Source organism: Pogona vitticeps, chromosome 2, assembly GCF_051106095.1.
Source record: "Pogona vitticeps strain Pit_001003342236 chromosome 2, PviZW2.1, whole genome shotgun sequence".
In the NCBI taxonomy this organism is placed as follows: domain Eukaryota; kingdom Metazoa; phylum Chordata; class Lepidosauria; order Squamata; family Agamidae; genus Pogona; species Pogona vitticeps.
Genome location: NC_135784.1, coordinates 79,006,002 through 79,033,010, shown reverse-complemented (window position 1 = coordinate 79,033,010; position 27,009 = coordinate 79,006,002). Strand labels below are relative to the sequence as shown.

General features: G+C 41.2%; 1 protein-coding gene across 1 annotated transcript in view; it reads left to right on the top strand.

Annotated features, from left to right (window-relative positions):
* GRM2 (glutamate metabotropic receptor 2) overlaps window positions 1-27,009 on the top strand; it is a 158,171-nt gene that overhangs the window by 115,406 nt on the left and 15,756 nt on the right. The window contains exons 3-4 of the mRNA XM_020803853.3: window positions 14,708-15,545; window positions 17,501-18,567. Coding sequence (XP_020659512.1) covers window positions 14,708-15,545; window positions 17,501-18,567 — 1,905 coding nt within the window. The remainder of the gene's footprint in view (window positions 1-14,707; window positions 15,546-17,500; window positions 18,568-27,009) is intronic.

Here is a 27,009-nt window from a genome sequence, read left to right as displayed (position 1 = left end):
GACCTCACCCGGCGGACTTCAGAATGTGAATGAGTCAATCAGCGGATAGTGATCCCATGGATAGGGGGGTCCTGCAGTATACAAATATTAAAAAGACTCAAACGAATGCCACACTAAAATGGTAAACAAAATCAACACCAAAAACAGATTCAAAGCAAAGTGTGGCTTTTGTGTTGTAGAATTTGCTTTTCTTGGCTGATAGAGAACTCAGTGGTTTAGGTATCTGGCTGCAGAGCCAGAGTCTGGGTGTTGAACTCCCCACTGTGCCTGCTTGACAAGGGCTGAACTCGATGATCCATAGGGTCCCTTCCAGCTCTGCTTTCTAAGATTATTATTAATAGTAGCATTTTATTAGTTTCATTATTACTTTGGACAGAATAACGGTGCCAAACAGAACTGCCTTTCTGGCTAAGTGGAAGGTCAGGAGAAGAGGAAAGGCAAGAGAAGAGGTGAATGACTCCAGATCTAAATCTTCTTTGTGTTGCAAATAATTTTCAAGGTGAAAGAGAAGAGAGAGAGAGAGAGAGAGAAATCAAGGTTTCTCTCTGTAGGTGCAGTGTAGATACATGGGCAATCAGTCCCACAATAAAGCAGGAAAAGCCACTGAAAACCTTTATTGAGAAAGTTACATTCCAGATAGAAAAGTGTAAACCCTAAGCCTAACTAGATAAACACGTGCCCTCGGGGGGGCACAGTCGAAACAATTGCATGTCTGTTCCTTAGGAAAACAGCAAAGAAAGGAAATGAGACTGATAGGTAGGTTCCCTGAGGATATCACTCTAATAAAGATGCAGGAACACATGAGCTAGATGGGCGCTAAAAAGTGGTGCTTGAAGGCTGCCTGGGTAACACTTCACTCCAGGGAGACGACCAGATTGTTAGCACAAAGTTAGTGCTAGGCAAGGATGGTCCAAAGTAAAGTCCAGTTTCAGCACAGTGTCAGAGGGACTTAGCCTTAGCAAAGCTGACTCTTGGACATTTTGGCCAGTTAAGATTGGTTTCTAAACCTGGATCCATCCAATGCCTTTTAAAGTGTTTGGTATGCATCTGAAAAAATGACATTCAACAGAATGTGAATAAGGTTGGTGGAAAACCTGTGACCAGAGTGAAGGGGTGACTGAATCTGGAGCGTGAGTCTTCCTTCATTGGGGAGATGACTATTGAGCTGCAGGGGAAGCTAAAGAGAGACACATACAACTGAAAACAGAGCAGCCAAAATCTAAGGCCATCCATTTGGAAGTCATTCATTCATTCGTTTGGATTTTCCTTAGTATGCATACACGGACCGGCAGCTGCTCTTCACAGTCTCTGGTGTTTCCACTGGGGAGGCCAGGGATTCAGCATACAAAATATCTGCTTTGCTTCTGAGCAACAGCCAGACTTTGGAAATGTTTCTTTTTTGAGCCTGTGACTCCCAGAATTGGAGAATCATCAAACAAAAAGGTTGCCTATCCAGACTCCAGCAATTGTACCACCATCAAATCTATGTGCAGAAAACACATGATTTCAGTCACCCTCATATGATCACTTCAGCCAACAGAGCCTGCTTAGATTTCAATATGTTCCAATTAGTGCTTTTTAGCCGACAAGAGCTTTCTACAATTCATAGGCCGTGAACCTTTCAGCTGGGATTATTGGAAGGGTCTCAGGCCCAGGGGAGGTTTCGTCCCTGTAAATCCACTCAAAAAGAGATTCTTTGCTGTTTTAAAGGTTCTGCCTAACCCAGAAGTCCTGCAGTGATCTGTCTTCTGTCATGCACAGCTCTCCTCTGTGCAGAGAGCATGTCATCGTTCACCATGCTTTAACAGAGCCGGCAGCTGCTCCCCTCCCACATTAGCCAATGCAGCCAAGGGACAGGCGTCATTGCACAGCATTCCTGTGAGGCAGGGGTTATTTTGGGATGGTTTCTGAAGAATAAAAGCACACCACCATAAATCTGTAAGATATAGCTTCATAACAGCTTAGAAGATGACTTCAGATCACAAGGGAAATAATGACATTGAAAATAATATCCAACAGTAAAGTATTTCAGCCTCTGATCATTAATGCTCTAGAGAGACTCAGGTGGTGGCCATAACGTTGTGTTTCCACCAAGCTTTGCTGTGCTAGCTTGAATTTCTTTACACCAGGTTGTTCAAGAGAGATGAGGACTCTGAGAAGTGTAACAACTGTTTGACATTCCACAGGTGAAGATGCATGATTAGTCAAATTTCTGCCTAATGCATAGGTAGAAGTCATAGAACATTTTGGAGGAATGTACTAGCAGCTGCATTCATTGAGAGCCCTCTTAAGCATTTTGAATTAAAATGTAGGATTTGATGTTTTAAATGGACAGATGTGTTCAAGATTTTATATTTGGTGGGATATCTTATGGAATCTCTTATTTCTGAATATGAAGTCGTGTTTCATATCCATCAATCCTAATAATAATTCATTTAAAAACTGAAAGTTTGTTCCTAAATTTATAGGAAGAGCATTGCTACAGTTGTCTACATTTTCACAAGGCTACACCTGGTGCCCGCTTCACGGATTGCTGCCTTGTCGTGGTGAAGGGGCTTGAGTAACTCAGAAAAGCTATGGGCTATGCCGTGCAGGGACACCCAAGACGGACAAGTCATAGTGGAGAGTTCCGATTAAACGCAATCCACCTGGAGGAGGAACTGGCAAGCCACTCCAGTATCTTTGCCGAGAATGCCCCATGATCAGAAACAAAAGGCTAAAAGATATGATGCTGGAAGATGGGACCCTCAGGTCGGAAGGCATCCAACATACTACTGAGGAAGAGTGGACAACAAGTACAAGTAGCTCCAGAGCTAATGAAGTGGTTGGGCCAAAGCCGAAAGGACGCTCAGCTGTGGACGCGCCTGGAAGTAAAAGGAAAATCCAATGCTGCAAAGAAAAAAACTGCATAGGAACCTGGAATGTACGATTTATGAACTTTGGGAAGTTGGATGTGGTCAAACAGGAGATGGCAAGAATAAACATCGACATCCTGGGCATCAGTGAACTAAAATGGACAGGAATGGGCGAATTCAGCTCAGATGATTATCATATCTACTATTGTGGGCAAGAATCCCATAGGAGAAATGGAGTAGCCCTCATAGTCAACAAAAGAGTGAGAAAAGCTGTAATGGGATATAATCTCAAAAATGATAGAATGATGTCAATACAAATCCAAGGCAGACCTTTCAACATCACAGTAATCCAAGTTTATGCACCAACCACCAATGCTGAGGAGACTGAAATTGACCAGTTTTATGAAGATTTACAACACCTTCTAGAACTGACACCAAAGAAAGATGTTCTTCTCATTCTAGGGGATTGGAATGCCAAAGTAGGGAGTCAAGAGATAAAAGGAACAACAGGGAAGTTTGGCCTTGGAGTTCAAAACGAAGCAGGGCAAAGGCTAATAGAGTTTTGTGAAGAGAACAAGCTGGTCATCACAGACACTCTTTTCCAACAACACAAGAGGCGACTCTATACATGGAAATCACCAGATGGGCAATATCGAAATCAGATTGATTATATTCTCTGCAGCCAAAGATGGAGAAGCTCTATACAGTCAGCAAAAACAAGACCTGGAGCTGATTGTGGCTCTGATCAACAGCTTCTCACAGCAAAATTCAAGCTTAAACTGAAGAAAGTAGGAAAAACCACTGAGCTAGTCAGGTATAATCTAAACCACATCCCTTATGAATACACAGTGGAAGTGAAGAACAAATTTAAGGAACTCGATTTGGTGGACAGAGTGCCTGAAGAACTTTGGATAGAGGCTCGTAACATTGTACAGGAGGCAGCAACAAAAACCATCCCAAAGAAAAGGAAATGCAAGAAAGCAAAGTGGTTGTCTAACGAGGCCTTAGAAATAGCAGAGAGGAGAAGGGAAACAAAATGCAAGGGAGATAGGGAAAGTTACAGAAAATTGAATTCAAACTTCCAAAGAATAGCAAGGAGAGACAAGAGGGCCTTCTTAAATGAACAATGTAAAGAAATAGAGAAAAATAATAGAAAAGGAAAGACCAGAGATCTGTTCAGGAAAATTGGAGATGTTAAAGGAACATTTTGTGCAAAGATGGACATGATAAAAGACAAAAAATGGGAGGGACCTCACAGAAGCAGAAGACATCAAGAAGAGGTGGCAAGAATACACAGAGGAATTATACCACAATGATTTGGATATCCCGACAACCCAGATAATGTGGTTGCTGACCTTGAGCCAGACATCCTGCAGAGTGAAGTCAAGTGGGCCTTAGAAAGCTTGGCTAACAACAAGGCCAGTGGAGGTGATGGCATTCCAGTTGAACTATTTAAAGCTGGTCCCATCACCTCCTGGGAAATAGAAGGGGAAGATATGGAGGCAGTGACTGATTTTACTTTCTTGGGCTCCTTGATCACTGCAAATGGAGACAGCATCCACGAAATTAAAAGACGCCTGCTTCTTGGGAGGAAAGTGATGACAAACCTTGACAGCATCCTAAAAAGCAAAGACATCACCTTGCCAACAAAAGTCCGCATAGTCAAAGCTATGTTTTTTTCTGTAGTGATGTATGGAAGTGAGAGCTGGACCATAAAGAAAGCAGACCGCCAAAGAATTGATGCCTTTGAATTGTGGTGCTGGAGGAGGCTCTTGAGAGTCCCCTGGACTGCAAGGAGAACAAACCTATCAATTCTAAAGGAAATCAACCCTGAGTGCTCACTGGAAGGACAGATCCTGAAGCTGAGGCTCCAATACTTTGGCCATCTCATGAGAAGAGAAGATTCCTTGGAAAAGACCTTGAAGTTAGGAAAGTGTGAAGGCAAGAGGAGAAAGGGGATGACAGAGGATGAGATGGCTGGACAGTGTCATCAAAGCTACCAGAATGAATTTGACACAACTCTGGGAGGCAGTGGAAGATAGGAGGGCCTGGTGTGCTCTGGTCCATGGGGTCACGAAGAGTCGGAAACGACTAAACGACAATGACACCTGGTGCATTTTACAGATATTGCTTGATTTGCAGATATTGCTGTAACAGGCAACAAAAACATAAATTTGCCAATTTCTTCAGATCAGGCTTCTTATAATGGGGGAAGGTGGTCCAGAACACCTGGCAGTAGACCTCATTGTGATCTTCTCAGTCTCCTTAGATACATTTATTGCTGCTTGAACAATTCTTTTGAAGGGTTGCTTTAAAAGGGGTTTTCCTTTTCTTTGACCATATCCGTCAAGTAAACTAATTTTCAAAAAGCTGCATATACCTCTTCCTGGCCTATATCTGTACTAAACTGCTTGCCATTTTTTAAATAAGCCCTCATTTGAGCTTATTTTTGCTGTCAGGGTGAGCTATTCCTTCTAACGTCATTTAGGCCCACTGTTCAAATAGTCACCAGGGTCCTTTAAAGCCTGCTTCAGGCTGACTCATGTCAGGTACCAAGGACGGAGTTGTTATCTCTTAATATAAACAGTTTTAGTATTTGACAGACATTGTGCTGTACTAATTAGGAGGCCGGAGAGAAACTGGGGGTGCCCAGCTTCAAATCCACCTTATCTGTTTTGCTCCATTTTTTGGCTCAGTCAATATCCCTAAGCCCAGTTTACCTCATGAGTTAATTACAAGGCTATAAAAGGGAGGCTGTGTATTCTGAGGAAGGGCAGTATAAAAATAACAATTTAATATTTTTTAAAAAACACCCTCCAATACAGTGGTAGTTGCAGTGTTTAAATGATATCTTCCAGATTTCCAGCAGTTATGTTGGATTCTGCAAGCCATATTGTAAACCCTCACTTTTCCAAGGTGATGACCAAAAATGCCCTAGACAAGAAATGTGATAACTGGAGCCTTGGAAGAAAGCTTACAGGAGATAGTAGTGTGGGTGAAAAAGCATCTGAAGGCAACTGCACCTACATCAGCTTGTGTGGTTAGTTAACAAAATTCAAGCAAAAGTACTGCAGCCTGGATTGTGTCTTTGACTCACACAGTTTAATTCTTGTGCCTGGCTGGGATTTCAGACGGCTGGGATAATTCTCTTTTTCCTTCTTCCTTCCCAACCACAAATTGGACATCATCATAAACTATACTGGCTTTGGCGACATCTAGACAACGGTAGGTTGTATCTCAACTAGAGATGGGCTCATTCTTTGGCTGCCAGTCAGTTCAGTGGCTCATGTCCATCTCTAATCTCAAACAATCTTCAACAATAAAGAATTTATAGCCAGTAGATTCTTCTCCTTCCAGAGCTTCTTTTCCTGTTTATTAGACCCTAAAAGGTCAACTGATGGCTGGATAGTGAGTTAGGAATCCGGCTGCAGAGCCAGAGGTTGGGAGTTCTATTCCCCACTGTGCCTCCTGGGAGAAGAGCCAGCCTGTATGGACTTGGGCAAGCTGCATAGTTCCCAGGATGCCCCCAGAAGGGAATGGCAAACCACTTCTAAGTACTCTACCTAGAACCCCCCCCCCCAAGGATCACAGTAAGCCAGAACTGACTTGATGGCACAATTATTATTATAAAAGGTCAGCTGCAACAATCTGTACCTCTCATTTCTCAGTACACAACCAAAGTATTCTTTCAGTCTGCATTTTTTGAGTTTTTATGATTTCTTGGCCTCTATATCTTTGCTGAGTATATCTTTGCTGAGCATCTTCTCAGATGAAGAAATTGTGAGAATCCGGCAATATGAAGCGGTGCATAAGATACAACAACAAGAAAGTAAGAAAAGGATCGTAGCAGATTGATAGTAAAATAGCCTTGTCTTGTTTTTTTCCAGTAGCTGGCCCCAATGCAATAGTAAAGAAAATAAAGTTTAAAACAAATCTCTAGTGAGGTCAATTTTTTCCTGTCAGTTAGCAACTCTAATTGTTTTTGCTTTGAAGGTCTGAAATATTTTGAAATGGTTAAAGTTTGGACCTTGACTTAATGAAATCTAGAATACGATTATGATGATATCATGACTGATAATTATGCTTATTTATTTATTTATTTATTTATTTAATTTTATTTATATCCCGCCTATCTAATCGATTAAGATTACTCTAGGCGGCTTACAACAATAAAAACAACGACAATACAGTTAAAATCATAATACAAAGGAAAGTTGCGACAAGATGGGATCTAGGGAATAAAAGGAAAGGGGGATCAGGAGTTGATAAACGGGAAGGCCTGCCGATACATCAATGTTTTTAGTTGTTTTTTAAAAGTACCCAGCGAGGGAGCCGCGCGAATGTCAGGGGGAAGGTTATTCCAGAGGCTAGGAGCCACCGCCAAGAAGTCCCTGTTTCTTGTCTTTTCTTTCCGGGCCTCCCTCGGCGTTAGGCTCCTCAACCTCACCTCCTGACTATTGTAACCACCTGAAACATTCAGGTTTCTTCTCATGTCTGAACATTTTTATTTCACTGGACTGTACATTAGAATTATCCCCATAGCCAAAAGCCGACCTGGGTGAATGAAACATGTCAACCATGTTGCTGCCTACATTAGTTGGTATGCTTCACACCCATCAAACTGGTATGTTCCTCTCCAGTTTTACAGACCATTTCAGACCATCCCAGTTGGGGATGGTGGTGGTGGATGAGTATGACATTCCTAGCAAGAAAGTATTTCTGGCAGGCAACATGAAGGCTGGTGGAAGGGGTGTCCTTAGAAGTCCATGATCTGGGTTCTTGCCTTGGACACTGAGATGAAGGGGGTGCTGAGGTGTGTTTGATGGCTTAGTGGTTGCCAGTTATATTGCTAGCAGAGAGCAAGATGCAAGAAAAAGAAAAGCAGTGTGCATCATTAACTCTCTTCCACCATAGTTCTACAGGTTGTTTACTTTGTTACTAGCAACAAACGTGAAATTCCTAAAGAAATTAACTCCAATCTATTCGCTTTTAAGTATGGCTCTTTTTCAAGGTCTGATGTAGTTTGTTCTACAAACTAGATATTAAAAAAAGAAAGAGAACCGGTCTTTACTCTGAGGTAACATTATCGACCACAATAAGCTGTACAAATACTGTAATATAAACAACTTGGAAACACTGCAAATCTGATTAGCAAGGTGGCAAAAATGCTCTTTGCCCAGGGCACTGTTTCCTTTGCTTAAGGCAAAATCTGCTACGAGTGCAGTGATTAGGAATGGCAAAGAAGAGGACAAGGGCAAGATTCTGCACTTCCAGGGCTTTTATTTAGGTATATGAAAGACTAAATTGCAAAGTAGCTGTCTCTTTAGGAACAATTGTTGTTATAGCTCCATAAATAACAAGATATATACGCTTGTTCCTGAAGAGTAACTCCGTGGGGTCTGAAAAACAGCGTGGGAGACATCCTCACCCTAAATGGTTCCCCTGCCATAATTAAAATTGCAGACTGGCATTCCAAGATGGATGACCTTGAAGAGCCCTGTGTTAAGAAGCAGATTTCTGTCAATGTTTGTTTTGTTGCCAGACATTGTCTTTGGCTAATTCCCTGCAAATGTGATGGACATTTGTACCAATTATGTGTTTGGATAACAAGGGAGACAGCCGGGGGATGCTTTATGCATATATTTATTATGGACACTTGTACCGTCACAGTCAGAAGCACACCTGTGCCTGACAATCAATCCCAAGGATCTTCCGCTGGCTGGGCAAAGGGATTTTACAAGTAAAAAAAAAAAAAAGAGAGTGTGACATTCCAGAAAGGCTTGTTATTTTGCTCTTTCCAATTATGACGAGTCTGTAGCTTGAAACTAATAGCTCATGTGGTTCATGGAGTACAACCTATAATGATCCTGCTGTATTCTTCCATTGCAATGGCTTGAGATGATTTAGCCCAGTTAAAGGGCTACCAACACAGTTAAAGCATCAGATGTAGGTCAGGACATATAGTGGAACCATGTTAGGAAACCACTGTGAAGCTGTTGCTTAATGCACCATAATTTAATCTTGTCATGTTTAAAAAGTGCAGTTCAACTCCCATTGACTTCAGTGACAAAATACTTGTTCCTCTTGATTTGAACCAGATTATGCCCCAGGGAATTTAAGCTGCTACATGTGCTGAAAGTTAAAAAAAAAAAAATTCCCAACACAACAACAACAACAAAAATCCCAGCCAAGTATCCATGTTCACATCGGTCTCTGGAAGGCTGTTAGATTCTTGTAATAGTATACTTGTAATCGCCGCCATTAAATGCCCAGTTCATCTCAGTGAGAGGCTAATTTCAATATTCTGGGAAGATAATTTAAGGCTTTTCTACACCACGGGACTTTGGGGTCCAAAGTCCTAGTACCAACAGGACAAGGGGTGCTGCCGACATTTATAAGGTATTTAGCTTGTTAATAGTCTACTATTTAAAAAAAAACAGATCTAATTTTTAGTGAATAAAATCCAGTTGAATTGCATATGGCAGAAATCTCAGTGTTGCACTGATATGTGTGGTGTAAATGATTAACTCAGACAAGGCTAATGGAGATCAGCATTGCTCACCTCTCTTAACCTACTGTAATGCCTCATATAAGAAAGTAAAACAGGTTACACTTCCAGTTAAGAATATGCTGTCAACAATGAATAATCTCAAACATATGTTTTGAACATTTAATTGGCAGTTTGCTCCTTTATTTGTCTGAGTACTTCACAGAGTGGAGTGCCTGGCACAGAATGAGATTTCATCTAAATCCGGGTTGTAATTTTCTTTCTAAGTATTAGTTTTCTAGTCTTCACAATTACATAGAAGAAAATGTGTCTCAGGTACCTGTTGTAGAAACAGGTGCCAATCTCTTACGCCGTACACAGCTTGCTTTCCCTTCCCCATCTCATTAAAGCAGAGACATTTAAAGATTATGAGGAAATAAACATTTTAGACATCAAGCCACACTGTGAGTTGTGCTCATTGTTATCATGGGCTAACTGCTATATACACTAGACAAACCCTAGTTTAGAGCTGCAGTTCAGTTGATATTTATTTATTAAATTTATATTCCGCCCATCTAGACTACAGTATGTCTACTCTGGGCGGCTTACATTAAAAATCATAAAAACAATTTGAACAATGATTTAAATCAATAATATCGGTATCATTCAAGATGGAAAAAAAGAAAATCAAGTATTGACAGGAGGGAAGGCCTGCCTAAAGAGCCAGGTCTTTAGTTGGCTCTTAAAAACAACCAGTGAGGGTGCCAGGCGGATCTCTGACGGAAGATTGTTCCAGAGTCGAGGGGCCACTGCCAAGAAGGCCCGGTTTCTTGTTCTTTCTTTCTGGGCATCCCTCGGCGTTAGGCCCCTCAGCCGTCTTTCCTGGCTATAGCGAGTGATTCCGGTAGATCTAGGTGGGAGAAGGCGTTCCACCAGGTATCAAGGTCCTAAACCGTTTAGGGCTTTATAAGTCATCATTAACACTTTGAAATCAATGCGAAAATGAATGGACAGCCAAAGCAAGGCAGCCAGGGTGGGAGAAATATGCTGATGTTTTCTCGTCCCATTAAGGAGTCTGGCCACCACATTCTGCACCATTTGAAGCTTCCGCATCAATCTCAAAGGTAGCCCCACGTAGAGTGCATTACAGTGGTCTAATCTCGAGATTGCAAGCACATGTGCCAAGGTATTGAGCGCCCCAACATCAAGATAGGGACGCAGCTGGGCAATCAGCCACAGGTGGAAATAGGTGGAGCAGACAACTGATACCACCTGGGTTTCCATGGTGAGTGCCAGATCCAGATGGACCCCCAAGCTGTGAACCTCACTCTTTATGGTGATAGTCACCCCCCCAAAGAGAGGGAGTTTCCGAAATCACTAATGGAGGGGCCACCCACCCTTAGGACCTCCGTCTTGTCCGGGTTATTGTCTGTCTGCTCATCACTCAGCTTTAGGATTATTCCTTGGAATCACTCATCATCATGGTGCAACAAAATCTAAAGACCAAATGACGAACATAGTTATGGTATGACCATTCTAATACTTTGCCAAGCTACTGGAAGCTAAAACCCATGATTTACAAGCCTACTTCCAACCAAGGTTTCTGATTCTGGCTTTTTGGTTAGCTGAAAGCCAATAATTTAGACATTATACTAAATCAAGGATAGACTAAGCATGGCCATTTGGCTGAATGCAGCCTGATACAGCTCCCAGTGTGGTGCCAGCCACCTTGGATTTCCCCCAATATCCCCCACTCTAATCTCATCAGAGAGAAAAAAGTAGGATTGTCCGATCACATCTTTTTTCTAAGAAACAATAGCCAGGATGCCATTGGTGTTCATGCAAGGTTTGCATAACTTGATGTGGCTAATTACAGCTGATTGGAAAGGTGCCAAGGTATGTCTCAGATGCACCCCTGGTTACATAATTAATTGAACAACCAAGATATGCCCTGGCACTTTGTCAATTAGATGTAGCAAGTTGCACAAATCTTAGGTGAATGTTGATAGGATTCCGGCCCATAGCTGAAGTCTAAAACAAGCTTGCTGACCAACGAGGGGGTGGGATGACAAGCAACCCCGCTTGCTGCTGATAGGTCAGCAGCACAAGGGAGGTGGGGAAGCCCCAGCCGGGCTACGTCCGCAATTGGCGCAGCACGAAGGACAACAGCCGTGTGTGCCACACCACAAGTGGTAAGTGGATGCCTGGTGGGGGGAAGAGCAATCAGACTGGCTACCTGTGGTGATGAGCTCCGTATTTGTCTCCCCTGACAGCTGAATATGAAGCTCCCATCTCTAGTCCTGAGATAGCCTTTGCACATCAAATGATGCTCCCAAGGCATCTGGGCTGCTATTTTGCCCACAAATTAACCCCAACACCTTATAAGGTACAGAGAGACTGAAGCTTGCCAAGGTAAGAAGGATGATGAAAATGGACCCTGGAAAGCCAGATATTGCCCTTCCCTGTATTAAACCATGTGTAAATCTCTTTAACCATGGTTTGATGAGATGTCTGAACTGAACCTTAAGAATAACTCCAATGAGAGTCTAAAGTAGGAATGGGTAAATTCCAGAGATCTGGAAGTTGCACATTCCTGTCCTTCAATCAATCCTGCCCCCACGACCCACACACATATGCACTGCCATTTAAAAAATTTTTAAACAAAAATTGGAGATCGAAACAAAAATTAGAGGTAGAAAAGGAAAAAACAAAGGCAACTGTTTTATCATTAGACATTTAAGGCCTTTGATTGTGTGGAATGGCTGCTTATAAAGAGTTGGGGATTTGGTAGAAGATTTATAGGGGTTATAGATAAATTACATTCAGATAATGCTTCAGAAGTAATAGTTAATGATGGTTTAACAGAGCAGATTTTTCTAGGCTGAGGTACAAGACAAGACTGTCCACTTTCGGCAATATTGTTTTGTATGGTTATAAAACTGTTAGCGAATGCAATAAGAAATGATAAATTAATCAGAGGATTAGGTAAAAATGATACAATTGAGATTAATTTACAGTATTTGCGGATGACTCATTATTGACCATTAAAAACCCATTAGAAAGTATGGATAATATAAAAAATCATTTAGAAAAATTTGGGGAAATAACATGACTAACTATTAACTGGCAAAAAGCACAAATAATGATGTTTAATTATAATAAATATGAACAAGAAATATTTGTAAATAAATATGGTTTTAAAATTTATAATATTAAATATTTAGGTATCAATATAGTCAAAGTGACTCAAAAATCAAAGGAGCAAAATTTTAATAAATTAAAAAGTGGTATTAAAGATAAATTGCAGGAGTATTCTAAATTGAAACTATCATGGTTTGGGAGAATCGCTATGATCAAAATGAAAATATTATCAAAAATTACTTTTTTATTCAGAATGCTCCCAGTACAAGAAGAAGAAGATTTAAAGTATTGGCAGGGATTAATTAATGGATTTTGTAATCAAGGTAAAAAATCTAGAATAAATAAAAGATATTGGTATAAGGCTCAAAAAATGGAGGTTTGAGTATTCCTAATATAAAAAATTATTATATAGCGAATCAGTTAAGATTTATTGGAGATATTATATATACAACAAAGGACGGTAAATTTGGTGGGATATGGAATCCTCAGAAATAAATGGGAATGTTGAAAAATATTTGTTTAATGTAGTAAAAAGAAATACAATAAAGGTGAAAACCCCTTTTTAAAGAAACGTGCTAAATATATGGAACAGAAATAAAAAGATGTTATGTCCCTTTACTTCACCACTAAAATTAGTGACTGAAATAGAAAATTTCCCAGCAAACATGAAGGCTTTAGCTGATTTGTTTAAGGACAAAAAAGTTGCCAGATTGAAGGATTGGATGATTAAAATGAGATTGAAGGATCAGATTATAGTTAAAATTCAAACTAATAAACTATCATGGTATAATTATATTCAATTAGATAGTTGGACAAATAAATGCTTGAAAACTAATGGCAAATGTAGAGAATGTACTAAGTACAAATAATTTCTATAATCACATGAAGACATGCAGAAAGATGCTTTGAGGAAGGGAGTAGTAAGGAGAATTTATAACCTAATTTTGGAACAAGAGGAAAAAGAGACTGAAACAGAAGGTTTGAAATCAATTTGGGAAAATTATTTCAAGACAGAAATTAAAATAGGGGATTGGACAAACATTTCGAAGATGAGAGTTTTAAGATTAATGTCAGTAAGAATAAAGAAATTTTTAAAAAAATTAGTTTAAAGTGGTATATGACTCTGGTGAAACTGAATATAATAAATTCAGACTATTCTAAGGCCTGTTGGAAATGTGATGAAGAAATAGCATGTATTATCATATGTGGTGTGTGTATAAATGGATTCAGAAATTTTGGAAACTGGTTTTTAAAGAAATATGTGATATATTTGGAAAAGAGATTGAATTGAATTCTAAAATTGCTTTGTTGTCAATTTTTGATAAGATAGAACTTGATTATTGATCAAAGGAATTGATTTCCAATTTTATGACAAGTGCTAGAATATTAATAGCTAAATTCTGGAAAGATAAAAAAGATATTAAATTAGAAAATTGATATAATGAAGTATGGGACATTGCACTAAATGAGAAATTGACTACTGAACTTAAGATGAAAAGAGGGGAAATAAATTCAAATATTTTTATGCTATATGGGGTAGAATTATTTAATTCATATTAGTGAAAGGAAAGGGGAAAGCCTCTAAACAACAATCAATACAATTTTTGAAAGGAGGTTCGTATTAAAAATATTGCTCCAAAGGGTCCCATGGATATGGGGGTGCACTGTGGTTTAGATTGTACTAGTAAGTATTTTGTATCCTTGGATTTGTTTTGGAAATTTAAAAAATAAATTTTAAGAAATTGGATATCTTTTTTTAAAACTAGAAAAGCTCCTTACATCTTTTAGTGGCCAGACACTCATTCCTTTTTAAATCATTAAGAAGTGTGTGTGTGGGAGGGGGGAGGTTGGTGTAAAAATGGCAAAATTATCTCTGCAACCCCTGGAAGGCACAAAGGGAATTTTTGTGTCAGTTTTCTCCCCATAAAATGCATTGGACTCTACGGGGGTTACCAGGGGCCACAGATGATGGTTAGGTGCGAGCAGGAACCCCAGATGATGTTTGTAGTGAATGTGACCTATGCAGTATTGTCCACCCCAGTCTACACAGGACATTATTGTCCCCTCCTCCTTCTTCAGAGGCCAAACAGGTACCTATCATTTAAATGGTAACATTTTCAATCTGGATTAAACAGAATAGGCTTTCACCACCAGTATTGCTATGGTATGCACCGTCACAGTTGCTCATCAAGGCTCTTCCCTCCTCACTTTTCTTTCCCTTCAGGTGGCTAACTTACTGCGACTGTTCCAGATCCCTCAGATCAGCTATGCCTCCACCAGTGCCAAGCTCAGTGACAAGACTCGCTATGATTACTTTGCTCGCACCGTCCCACCAGACTTCTATCAGGCGAAGGCTATGTCTGAGATCCTGCGGTTCTTCAACTGGACCTACGTTTCCACAGTAGCCTCAGAAGGTGACTATGGAGAAACAGGCATCGAAGCTTTTGAACTGCAAGCCCGGGCCCGCAACATCTGCATTGCCACCTCGGAAAAAGTGGGCCGATCCATGAACAAGAAGACTTTTGATGGGGTGATTAAGGCACTCTTGCAGAAGCCCAGTGCAAGAGTGGTGGTTCTGTTCACCCGAAGTGAAGATGCCCGGGAACTTTTGGCAGCTGCTCAGAGGATCAATGTGTCCTTTACCTGGGTGGCCAGTGATGGCTGGGGTGCCCTTGAGAGCGTAGTGGCGGGTAGTGAGCCAGTAGCTGATGGGGCCATCACTATTGAACTGGCATCCTATCCGATACAAGAGTTCGCCGTCTATTTCCGGAACCTAGATCCTTACAACAACAGCCGAAATCCTTGGTTTCGGGAGTTCTGGGAACACAAGTTTCAGTGCAGCTTCCACCACCAAAACTGTAGCCACTTCTCCTTGAAGACAGGCAAGTTTGAGCAGGAATCTAAGATTATGTTTGTCGTCAACGCAGTCTATGCAATGGCACATGCCCTTCATAACATGTATCAAGCTCTCTGCCCCAACGCCACCAAGCTTTGTGACTCCATGAAGCCGGTAAATGGCAAGAAGTTCTACAAGGAGTTCATGCTCAATGTGACCTTTGATGGTAAGCCATGGGAGTGGTTTGGAAAGTGCAAAGACCTGGGATGTGATCAAAAGGAAATACTAGATGGGGGCAGATATAGGAGGCAAGGTTTTGGCCTCAGTTTAAGGTGGTTGACAAGACCCCAGCACTGCTTTTTATATCATGTGGGTAAAATAAATGTTTTCCAATGTAATTACAGTACATTCATGAGAAAAACTTCATTAGTTGAATTTCCCCCTTTTGTTCCTGGGCTACCTATGTTAGGGTGCGAATACACTGCAACGGAAATATGAACTCACTTGCATTCATCTTCTGTGGAGTTGCTCAGGGGAATATAGATTTCCCAGGTCTGTTTGCTTGAAGTGGCCGCACAGGGAGAGAGGGAGAAAGCCTTGTGTGCAGCTTGTTTGCAGATCTCTTGTAGTCCTCCAAGAGGAATAGTTACAAGGAAACTACCTAATCAGTTGTAAACATTGGTTTCCACCTTTCATTTTCTCCTCTTGTAATCGTTTTGCAGGGGGTATCTAGGTGGCCTAATACAATAGTAATAGTCCCAGGCTTTTAAAAAAAAGAAAAAGTGGGGGAAAGGAGAGAGAAAGAGATCTTGCTAACAGAGAGAAGTCCTCTAAATTGTTCTCATGTAAACAATGTTTCAGAGAAACATGTTCCCCCATGGTTAGCTTTGCTCACCATTCCTATGAGTGTGTGCTGGTGCGGCAGCTTTTCTGAATCAGTTCAAGCAATCACACTGCCTAAACACATGTGAATGCATCCGTTTTTCAAAATGTGGAAGCCCTAGTGGTGGAGGAAAAACTATGGGTTGGGGAGGGAAAACTCTGTGCTGATTCACATTTCCTTTTGTGCAATGTGGTCAACAGGAAAAAAAAATCAGCCCAACCCAATCCTGGAGTATTTCCCACATTTTTAACCAATTGTGCCACACCCTTAGATACATAGTTTTCAGAACAACAAAAACAAAATCATTACAGCATCTTTAATTCCATTGCTTCTTGTGCTAGTACAGAGCAAGCTGTAGTATTGCTAGGTGAGACTTATCTTGAGATTTGATGGCATACAGATCAACTCTTTCAAAAAAAGGTATAGAGGCTATATTGCACAGATACAAAGGCTCTGATGAGTGGCTGCAAGTGGCCCTCAACTTTTCTGGGTGCACCCCACACTTTTCTAATATAATGTGTGCATGGGCTGTGTTTATGCTGAGATGTGACTGAAGAGAAAGCAACTATGAATGCATGTGTGAACAGAGCACATATACCTATGGAGCCCTTCTCCCTTCACCTCTGCCATCAGATGCAGTCCTTGGAGTGGAAGACATTGTGAGCCAATGTTTTAGAGTGCTTCCTTTCCTGCTGCACACATCTAATTCACTCCTTAATTTGGTCCTGATCAATGAAAGGAGGTGCATGAGATGCTTATTTCAAAAACTTTCCTTTTACTAAAATGAAAATACAATTATATAGCTACAAGCTTGCTCTTATATTGTGGTTGTTCTCTGGTGAGTCCCTTGATGGCAAAATGACAGTACTGAAAGCAAAAGTAACAGAAAATACAGACCCATAAGGCATGCTGAAGCAATCATAACATTTGCAATTGACACCACAGAAAGGCAAAACATCTTAGTTTGCTCTGGTGCACTTATAAACTACTGACTTTACAATTCATTTTGATTTAATTAATGAAGCAAATACTTGCTTTAAATATGTATGCTAGTGAAATGTTTTCTACCCCAATATTTCTTTTTCTTGTTGATTTCTTTTGTCAGTGCGGGAAAGAAAAAAAAACAGTTTTCTTTTCAAAGCATGCTAACTCTTTGTAGCTAATTCTCTGTAGAGATGCCTCGGGAAGCAGATTGGCAGATATTTGCAGAGTCAGATTCAGTTAAGTGTGGATATCTGGTGTTGTAACCATGCATGCCTCTATAATTTTAATTGGGATTTCTGTATTCTGCTTCCCAGCTCCATTTCGACCATCCTTAGACACCAAAAGTACTGTCCGGTTTGATCTCTGTGGGGATGGCATCGGTCGCTACAATATCTTCAACTACCACAAAGCCAATGGGAGGTACCGTTATCAGAAAGTGGGCTACTGGGCCGAAGGGCTCATTCTAAACACAAGCCGCATCCCCTGGGTGAAGACCTCCATCCCGGTTTCCCAGTGCAGTGACCCCTGCAAGAAGAATGAAATGAAGAGCATGCAGCCTGGGGACATGTGCTGTTGGATATGCATTCCTTGCCAGCCTTACGAGTACTTGCTGGATGAGCTCACTTGCCGAGACTGTGGTCTTGGCTACTGGCCCAATGAGACACTCAACGGGTGCTATGAGCTACCCCAAGAATACATTCGCTGGAAGGATGTCTGGGCTATTGGGCCGGTCACTATTTCTTGCCTCGGTTTCCTCTCCACTCTGTTTGTCTTTGGGGTCTTTGTTAAGAATAATGACACCCCCATTGTGAAGGCCTCTGGTCGTGAACTGTGTTACATCCTGCTCACTGGAGTCTTGATGTGCTACAGCATGACTTTCATCTTCATTGCCAAGCCCTCTACAGTGGTGTGTACTTTGCGTCGGCTAGGCCTGGGCACCTCCTTCGCTGTCTGCTACTCTGCCCTCTTGACCAAGACAAACCGCATTGCTCGGATCTTCAGTGGGGTGAAAGAGGGGGTGCAGCGCCCACGATTCATAAGTCCCACCTCACAGGTGGTCATCTGCATGGCTCTTATTTCTTGCCAGCTAATTATTGTTGTCATCTGGCTCATGGTGGAGACTCCTGGCACACGAAAGGAGACGGAGCCTGACAAAAGATACATCGTCACCCTCAAGTGCAACAATCGGGACTCAAGTATGCTAATTTCGCTTACTTATAATGTTCTCTTGATCGTTTTATGTACGGTCTATGCCTTCAAGACTAGGAAATGCCCTGAAAACTTCAACGAGGCCAAGTTCATTGGGTTCACCATGTATACCACATGCATCATATGGTTAGCCTTCCTGCCCATCTTCTATGTCACCTCCAGTGATTATCGGGTGAGTAACCTCTTGCCCTTGATGAAAGGGGATCCTGTTTTATAGCAGATCAGTGTTGAGAAACCTGCTCCCACTGGTGAGGTAGAACAAGCACGAAAACAACAGGATGTGTCAGTAGAAGACCAGTATCTCAGAGCTTAATTGTTGCTGTATTGTTCACAGAAGGAGAGCGCAGACATCAGGTTTGTGGGATCTAGTTAATTGCCCGTTCTACCAACAAAAAGAGATATGCTTAGTGATAAGAAATCCTAAGGGATTCATTTTTAGTTGCAGCAAATAAATGCTGTCATTTCTTTACTAAAAACCAAGAGGAGGATTTCCTTGCCAAGCTAAAGTGAATCTACTTGTTGACCACTATCTAGCTACTGTTGACTTCCTAAATAGACAATATAAATATAAAGGAAAGGAAAGCTAGGTGTCCCTCTTTTTTTTCTGGTGAGCCTCTGTTCTCAGGAGAGACCTCCTCACCATTACCCCAGAAAGCATGAGGAACGTATTTTCCCACTTTTTCTGTCCTCCCTCCCCAGGATTTCACATCTCTATTTGATCGTGGTATCTGTTGTGAATTTACTGTAGCTGTTGTGAAACTGTAGTTGTTGTGAATTTAAATGCAGGTTTAGGGACCACTGTGGATATTAAGCAGTGCCTGCTGTGTCTTGCAGTAGGTAATTAAAGCATATGAAAATATCAGGGGGAAAAGAAGAATGACATAGGCATTTTCTCAGTTGCTTTTACTCCAGCATCAGTTAACTTCACTGGCAACTGTTTCTTCTTGATCAGCAATCTCACATTCCTATTCCATTACTGAATACCTCAGAGAAAGCTGGCACAGACATCTCAGAGTAGTACACTTGGACTTACTCCCTGCAGGCATGCACAGATGATCTGTGTATTCTATAAAATCTTGCTGTTTTGTGTATTATGCTTTGTATCCAGTGGTGTCTTTCCGGCTAACAGAGAGCTGTCAGATCCATTGGTGGCTAACATCAACAGAAAGGGGTGTGGGGCAATATTTGGCAATACCCACCTCTGCGCACTCATGCCCACTATGCTTGTGCCTTCTGCCATGTTGTTCCAAGGTAAAGGTAAAGGTTCCCCTTGACAATTTTTGTCCAGTCGTGTTCGACTCTAGGAGGCGGTGCTCATCCCCGTTTCCAAGCCATAGAGCCAGCGTTTGTCCGAAGACAATCTTCCGTGGTCACATGGCCAGTGCGACTTAGACACGGAACGCTGTTACCTTCCCACCAAGGTGGTCCCTATTTATCTACTTGCATTTGCATGCTGTCGAACCGCTAGGTTGGCGGGAGCTGGGACAAGCGACAGGAGCTCACTCCTTTGTGTGGATTCGATCTTACAACTGCTTGGTCTTCTGACCCTGCAGCACAGGCTTCTGCGGTTTAGCCCACAGCGCCACCATGTCCCTATATGTTGTTCCAAAGAGTTCCACAATTGTTTGAAGCCGATCAGGAAGAGTCAGCTACAGTGAAAAGAGGAATGGCCTCATTCCACTGGCTGAAGCCCACTCTGCCTGCTCCGCGGGTCTTCTGCTAGGGTCAGTGTGGTGATGCTGTTGAATACAACTTGCTGTATTTCTTGCCCTCCACACATATAGCTCTCTGTTAGCTAAGGGGGAGTTCACCGCTATTCCGGAGCAACTCATCAAGTGACTCATCTTTTTGATCCACAATTCAACTCTTATTTTTTTCCAGTGCTCTTAGGCCACTGCCACAGCATCTCTGATTTTAGTGAAACTGATTGTCCCTTCGGTCTCCCACACTCGGCACACCTCTGGCTTTTCCTCCTGCTGTCACTCCATTCCTCCCACAACACCTCAGACCCATCTTTCATCAAAAAGTTATACCTGCCCAGTCGCCTTTTCTGCTAGAATTGCTATCCTTTATTCAGTCAAGTTTTATGTTTCATCCACTGATAGGTAAATTACACTGATTCTGTTCCAGCTCAATCCAGACCTCCTTCAGAAGACTGGATTTGTGGCATTTTGCAAAGGAAAATCAATATAATCACAGCATTAGCCTGTCCATGAGATAAAGAGGAGTTTGAAAGGAATACATTAACGATAATGTCACTCTCTGCTTTAAAAAAAATAATAATGAGGACCAATGTCATTACTTTTAAATGCTGAAGAAAATCCAGGCAAACATCAGTGTTTGGGTATATTTTTATTTAGAATACTAAGTAACATTTATTCATTGCTGAGGAAACATTATTCTCAAAGGAAGAGGTTTTTTTTAAGTGGCTTTTAAAAAAAATTAAAAACATAATTGACAGGAAAGCATCTATGCAGTACAATTGCAATAATGAATAATGTGTCCCTTCTAAAACTTATTGACTAATGAGCGCTCCATTGCTTTTAAAGCAAATTGTTGAAGTAACAATTCCAAGATCTAAAGGAAAGTGTTGTTGAGTTATTTAAGGTCTCTTGTCATGTATCTTTAATTAAACACCTCCAGTATTTGTAGCTTTAGCTTATGTTATTGCTATCTCAGCAGGAGTTATGAGTACCTAATTAATTGTCCCTTTAATAATATTTTTAATTGCCTTGGATAAATTTCTGCCCCTGTCTCTTATGGTGATTATGGTAATGGCTTTTCGTTTTCTGTTCTGAAATGGTGCTATTTCAAGAAAAGGGGTGGGGGTGGGGAATCATAAATAGAAGATATTGATTGTAAAGCTTCTCCACACACTGTACCACCAGATACTGGTACATCTTAGAGAGACTAATCAAGCAGTTAGTTATCAGACCTAATTAATTAATTGCACACCATCATGCTGATTCCAACTTATGATGATCTTTTCTAGGGTTTCCTTGGTGTAAGAGTACTCAGAAATAGTTTCCCATTCCATTCTTCTGGGGCCAAGCTTGGACTGCAGCTTACCGAAAGCTTCACAAGCAAGCTCTCATGGTGGAGAACTGAACTCGCAGCCTCTAGTTCTGCAGTACCCAGTTCAGTGAGCTATCCACCCAGTTACTTTTAATCCAGTGACCATCAAGATTCAGTTATAATTTCCAGGACACTTTATTGAAGGGACCTACCAATGATTAAACAAATCTGGAAGTTGAGTCATGGCAACTTTTCAGATAACCTCACTTGGATGACTGAGAATGTTCACAGATATTATAGGAAAATCTTGGCTCAGGATATAGCCATTGCTGCATAATATAGCCCTTTATTAAAGGGCTATGTGGAACTTTAGTTTGAATTCTATTTTAAGTGAATTACCAAAAAAAAATGCTATATCAATGGGCTCTAGCATAGAAGCAAACCTAGTCTTCTGTCACATGTCCCCATTCTTGGCTCATCCCTGTTCAACAAAATTCGACTCCAGGACATCATCCAACTTCTGTTTCTTTCCTCTTTCTGGGAATATTTTTGAACACTAACTGACAGAGCATGATGCACAGCACCCACAATGTTGGTGTAACTGTGATAGCAGCAAACTTTTCATGACAAAATTAGGTGGAGTCAAACATATTTTTATTTGTTTTTCTTACCTGTTTTGGCCTGAATCTTCAGGACACTTCTTTCAGATTTGGCTATAGTCCTTTCCCCCCCCCCCCTTAAAACAGTGGTTCTCAACCTTTGGCCTTTCAACCATTTTGGACTCCAACTCTCAAAACCCCAAACAGCATGGCCAATTTTGAGGGATCCTCAAGTCTAAAACAGCTGGAAGACCAAAGGCTGAGAACCACTGTCCTAAAGTTTCTGGAAGTTGAGTCATGGCAACTGGACTTCTTTCTTGTTAGGTTGAAATATTTCATTACTCATCCAAGTAGCGTCTTCAGTCTGAGGAGAGTTGGTAGGATGAAATACTTGGATGAGTAGTAAAACATTTCAGCCTAACAAGAAAGAAGTCCAGTTGCCATGACTCACCTTCCAGATAACCTCACCTGGATGACTGAGTATCTTCATAAATACACTGGCCTAAAGGTTGATGCTCCACCTGATCCGGCTCATGTTTACATATGCCTGTGGACATGAATCATGGTCTCTGTTGTTGCTGGGGGTCAGATTTTTTTTAGTAGATGGTTTGCTGCCTGGGTTCTGAGAAATAGGTAATGTCCCTAAAATAGAAGATTTCAAATAGAAGATACCTGGATCATGTTTAACAAATACACAACAATGCAATGCCCAGCAGGATGAGATCACATGCTGCTTCTCCCCCTCCCTGTTTGATGAATAACTGAATATCTATTAACTTATCGTATTTTACATACATCCATACAGTACATACTGTTTTGCTTTATAACTGATCAGGCGGTATGCAAGAGCATAAATTAAACCAGTCTTAAAAATAATGTTTGAAATCTAATGTGAGTGTGTATAAACAAGCATTAAAATATAATAAGAGTAATAAAATATTAAAATAAGCATTCTCAATTTTTTTTAACAAGATGTGAAATTAACTTGAGGAACTTGTGAAGCAGGCAATAAGTTCCATCCTTCCATGGCTTGTTTAACAAATTTAGTGATCCTACTATAGGATATACAGTAGTGTGTGCCAGCTAGGAGGAATAAAACTATATATAAAGGGGAAGTGTTCTTCATCCCGATCGTTAAGTAAAATACTGACTTCAGTGTTCCATGGATAATTTTTCAAACATTCTTCTAGAAGTTTGAAGGTAGCACAAAATCAGTAGCCTCTATGAAAGAGGAAGTTGGTATGATTCAAGTGGTTCCCCACCCCACCCAGTATATCTGTAGTGTATCTCTATTTTGAACCAGAATAAGGAGGTTTTTGTTCTATTGCAGCAAGAACAGGCCTTCTGGCACTTTTAAAGACCAAGACAACTGTAACCTTGAAAGTTCATTTTATTTTATCTTGGTAGCACAATGTGCCCTGTCGTTTGTTCTAAAAGCCCAACGTGTTGAATATTAGACCACCTAAACTTCTTGCCAGTCCAGGGCCTGTTCCTCACTTTTCTGTGTAGAGACCATGTGGTTGGCAATGCATGGACCTTCTTTTCCCTGAGGTTGAGGAAATGAGTTCCACTTTCAAGGTAAAACCATTTCTTTCAACCTCTGTTTCATAGTTTTCAGACACATTTTGCCCCATCATCTGCCATTAACAACAGTATGGGATTTGTAGTTCAACAGTGCAAGACATGGGAAGATGATTATGAAGCAACAAGGCGAACATTTTAAGACTCTCATAACGAATGCGCCACTAAAGTTAGTTTTCAGAAGGAATGTTTGAATTAACATGTTCATGTTAATTTGAAAAATGAAGTGTTTTTAGTTTTAAACATTAACAGTAACAAATTAAACTTCTAATTCCACCATTTGACACTGATGAATTAATTTTCAAACCTAGCACTCCAAGCTTGGATCAGTCCATGTAATCATGGACTGTTTCAAGAGTTTCGTTGGAGGAATCTGCAGCATTTTAGTGGAGTTTTAAGTCAGTCCAGGCGGTCCAGTAGAATAACATACAAACACAGGCAGCTTCTTCCCAAAACACCATGTATATTTACAAGTATATACAGATGTTCTCACACTCATTAGGAAGAGATCCAACACCATCTCCACTGTCCCACACATTTATGTTCATGTACATTTAAACATGGCCTATCAGTAAGGACATTACATCACTCAGACATAACTTCATATTAAAATACACATCTTGTATGAATCAGCAGTTTGCCCACCTGTTCAACATGGCTGCTGATTACCATAGACCTGGTTCTGTCTCAGAATGGAAATTATCCTTGACAAGTTTGCCATTTGCAACTACGGTATTCTGGATTTTAAAACATTCCCAAAGATTTGTCCATTGCTTCAGAGTGCACTATAAAATGCTCATGTAAATTATCTATGGATACCATTAATATTTCTGTCTGCCTTGAAAAACTGAATCAGCCTCAATGTACATTCTGATACATCACACCTACCTAGTATTAGGACACATTCAATACATGGGGATGTTTAAGTAAAGACCAATGAAAATTTTTTCTGCACGCATGGCTTGGTGTGGGTCAAGGGGAAAATCTAGAACACTGCTTGTTTTTGTAAGCACTTGCCACTGAAATGAAGATTTTGCAATTCAGCTATTGTTTAGGGGCTGTGGGACCCAATTTTGTTTTTAGGTCTGCAGCTGTTTGAGCAAAACTTCACCAATTTGGTCAAAAATAGCACAATCTCATTAAATTTCAGAATTAGAGAATGTACTTTACTGACAATAACACAAATGATAATCTGCAGTTCAGTAATTAGGAGCCATGGCATAATTACTTTCTGGGCCTTTAGGCAATCTCAGAAACATTGCTATACCTTCCTTCCTCCCTTCCTCTTGCTCAGGTCTCTTTGTAGGTGGCCTTCTCTATGTTCCTTTCACTGGAGAAACAGCAGCCTCCGGTGGCTGTCCAAGAGTTATGCAGAATGTCCAGGTGTTTCCTGGCAGGAGAAAATGCTAAGGCAGAAAAACAGATTTGAGCGTTACAGATAGAATAATGTAAGAATGTATGATAAGGATACCATGCTTCTAGAATTCATTTTCTGAAGGGGAAGACTCAGAAATGACTCCCTTATGAAATGGGGTTTACAATCAAATGAAGACAATATCTTCTTTTGACTGTCCTGTTGGGCATAGAACCTCAGTGTAGGGTTTCCACAGCTCCACCACCACCCTTGCTTGGTCCTATCACACCCTTAATTGGACGATCTGAAGATGTGGTGCCACATTCTGGTTTTCCTTAGACGGCAAGCTTGGATTCTGCTGGGCTCCCTAGTCAGCTTTGAAACATCAGGTCACATCTTTTGAAGAGCAACCATTGTGGCCGTGGAACATGCTAAGGAAAGTTCCAAGCCTGGTTGGGTGCATTGCATCCATCCATCCATCCAACATCTGAACAAACTTCATTCCATAGCAGCAGCAGCAGCAGCAGCCTGACTTCAGAGGACTTAGACCAGAGGTTGGCAAAGTGCAGCCCTCCAAATATGGACCACAGCTCCCAACATTCTGCAGCACCGAGTATGTCAGCAAGAGCTCCAGGGAGTTGCTGTCCAATGACATCTAAACGGGTGCCCTTTTCCCACCCACAATGTAGGAAAGGCTTGCCCCCCCCATCAAGGGTACAATTCCCTAGAACCACAAAACTGCTGGGGTAGCAGTAACTTTTGGGTATGCAGAGAGAGATGCTCTGATCAGTTACTGGTGACAATCTGTTCCTTAGAGCCTTCAGTTTAAAGGGGGGAAAGCACGTGACATTTGAGGAAGGACTCAAAAGCCTTCGGGGAGGTTGTTAAATAAGGTATTGGGAGAAATGTTGACAAGAGGACTTTGCCCAAGAAAAAGAGGTGTGCTATTTGGGCATCGTGAACAGGAACGCTCCACTTGAAGTCTCACAGAAGCAAGGTTTTTGCTGGCATGAGATGTGGTAGCTCAAGCCTATAATTTGATTTGGCTAATGGAGAAATCCTGCTATGCAGTTACCTTCTGAAGTGCTGAGTGACAGGGTTGTCTGGGCCCCCAACTCCCAGGACTACTTTAGAACCAGGGCAAAATAAATCACAAAGCTGCATGGCTGGTTCTCCCTCTCCCCATCTCTAAGCTATAGGGCTGTCTCTAAGAGGCAGTAACTGGGGCTTGGCCCCAAGGCATCGAAATTTAGACGGCACCAAAATCTACAACTGAATCTGTTGGTGAGTATTAAGAAAATAAACAGCAATACCTCCCAGCAATGTACCCTCTAATTTCCCCCTTTCCCCAAAATGCATACACTTTTTCTTTTTCTCGGGGTGATACCATATTCTCCTCTGGCTTCACAGGAGGGGCAGGAGCAGGATTATTGCCCATGTTTCATGGCAGAGCTAACAGAAGATGGTGTTGCTTGCCCCAGTTGCCAAAATTGCTGGTTACATATGGCTCTGCTGAGCTTCCTGGTAGAGGCTAGATGCAAGCAACAACTTGGGTGTCTGCAGTGGGCTGCTCCAGACTGCCCAGTCTGGCCCACCTTCTGTCTCCATACTGCTAAACTAATATGAGAGGAAGTATGCATCCATTTATTTATTTATTTATTTTATTTTATTTATATCCCGCCTATCTGGTCTTTTGACCACTCTAGGCGGCTTCCAGATACATACATAAAAATGACAAATAAATATAACACAAGAAGTTATTACATTAAATGACAAATTCTACAAGATGGAAAAAATAAAAATAAATTTAAAAGGTAAATAAAGAAAAAAGATCAAATATTGACTGGAGGGAAGGCCTGCATGAACATTGATGTTTTTAATTGGGTTTTAAATATACCCAGCGTAGGGGCCGCACAAATCTCCGGAGGAAGATTGTTCCAGAGGCGAGGAGCTGCCGCCGAGAAGGCCCCGTTTCTTGTTTTTTCCTTCCGGGCCTCCCTCGGTGTCAAGCTTCTCAGCCTCAGTCCTGACTCGTTCGGGTGATCTGGGTAGAGCTTGGTGGGAG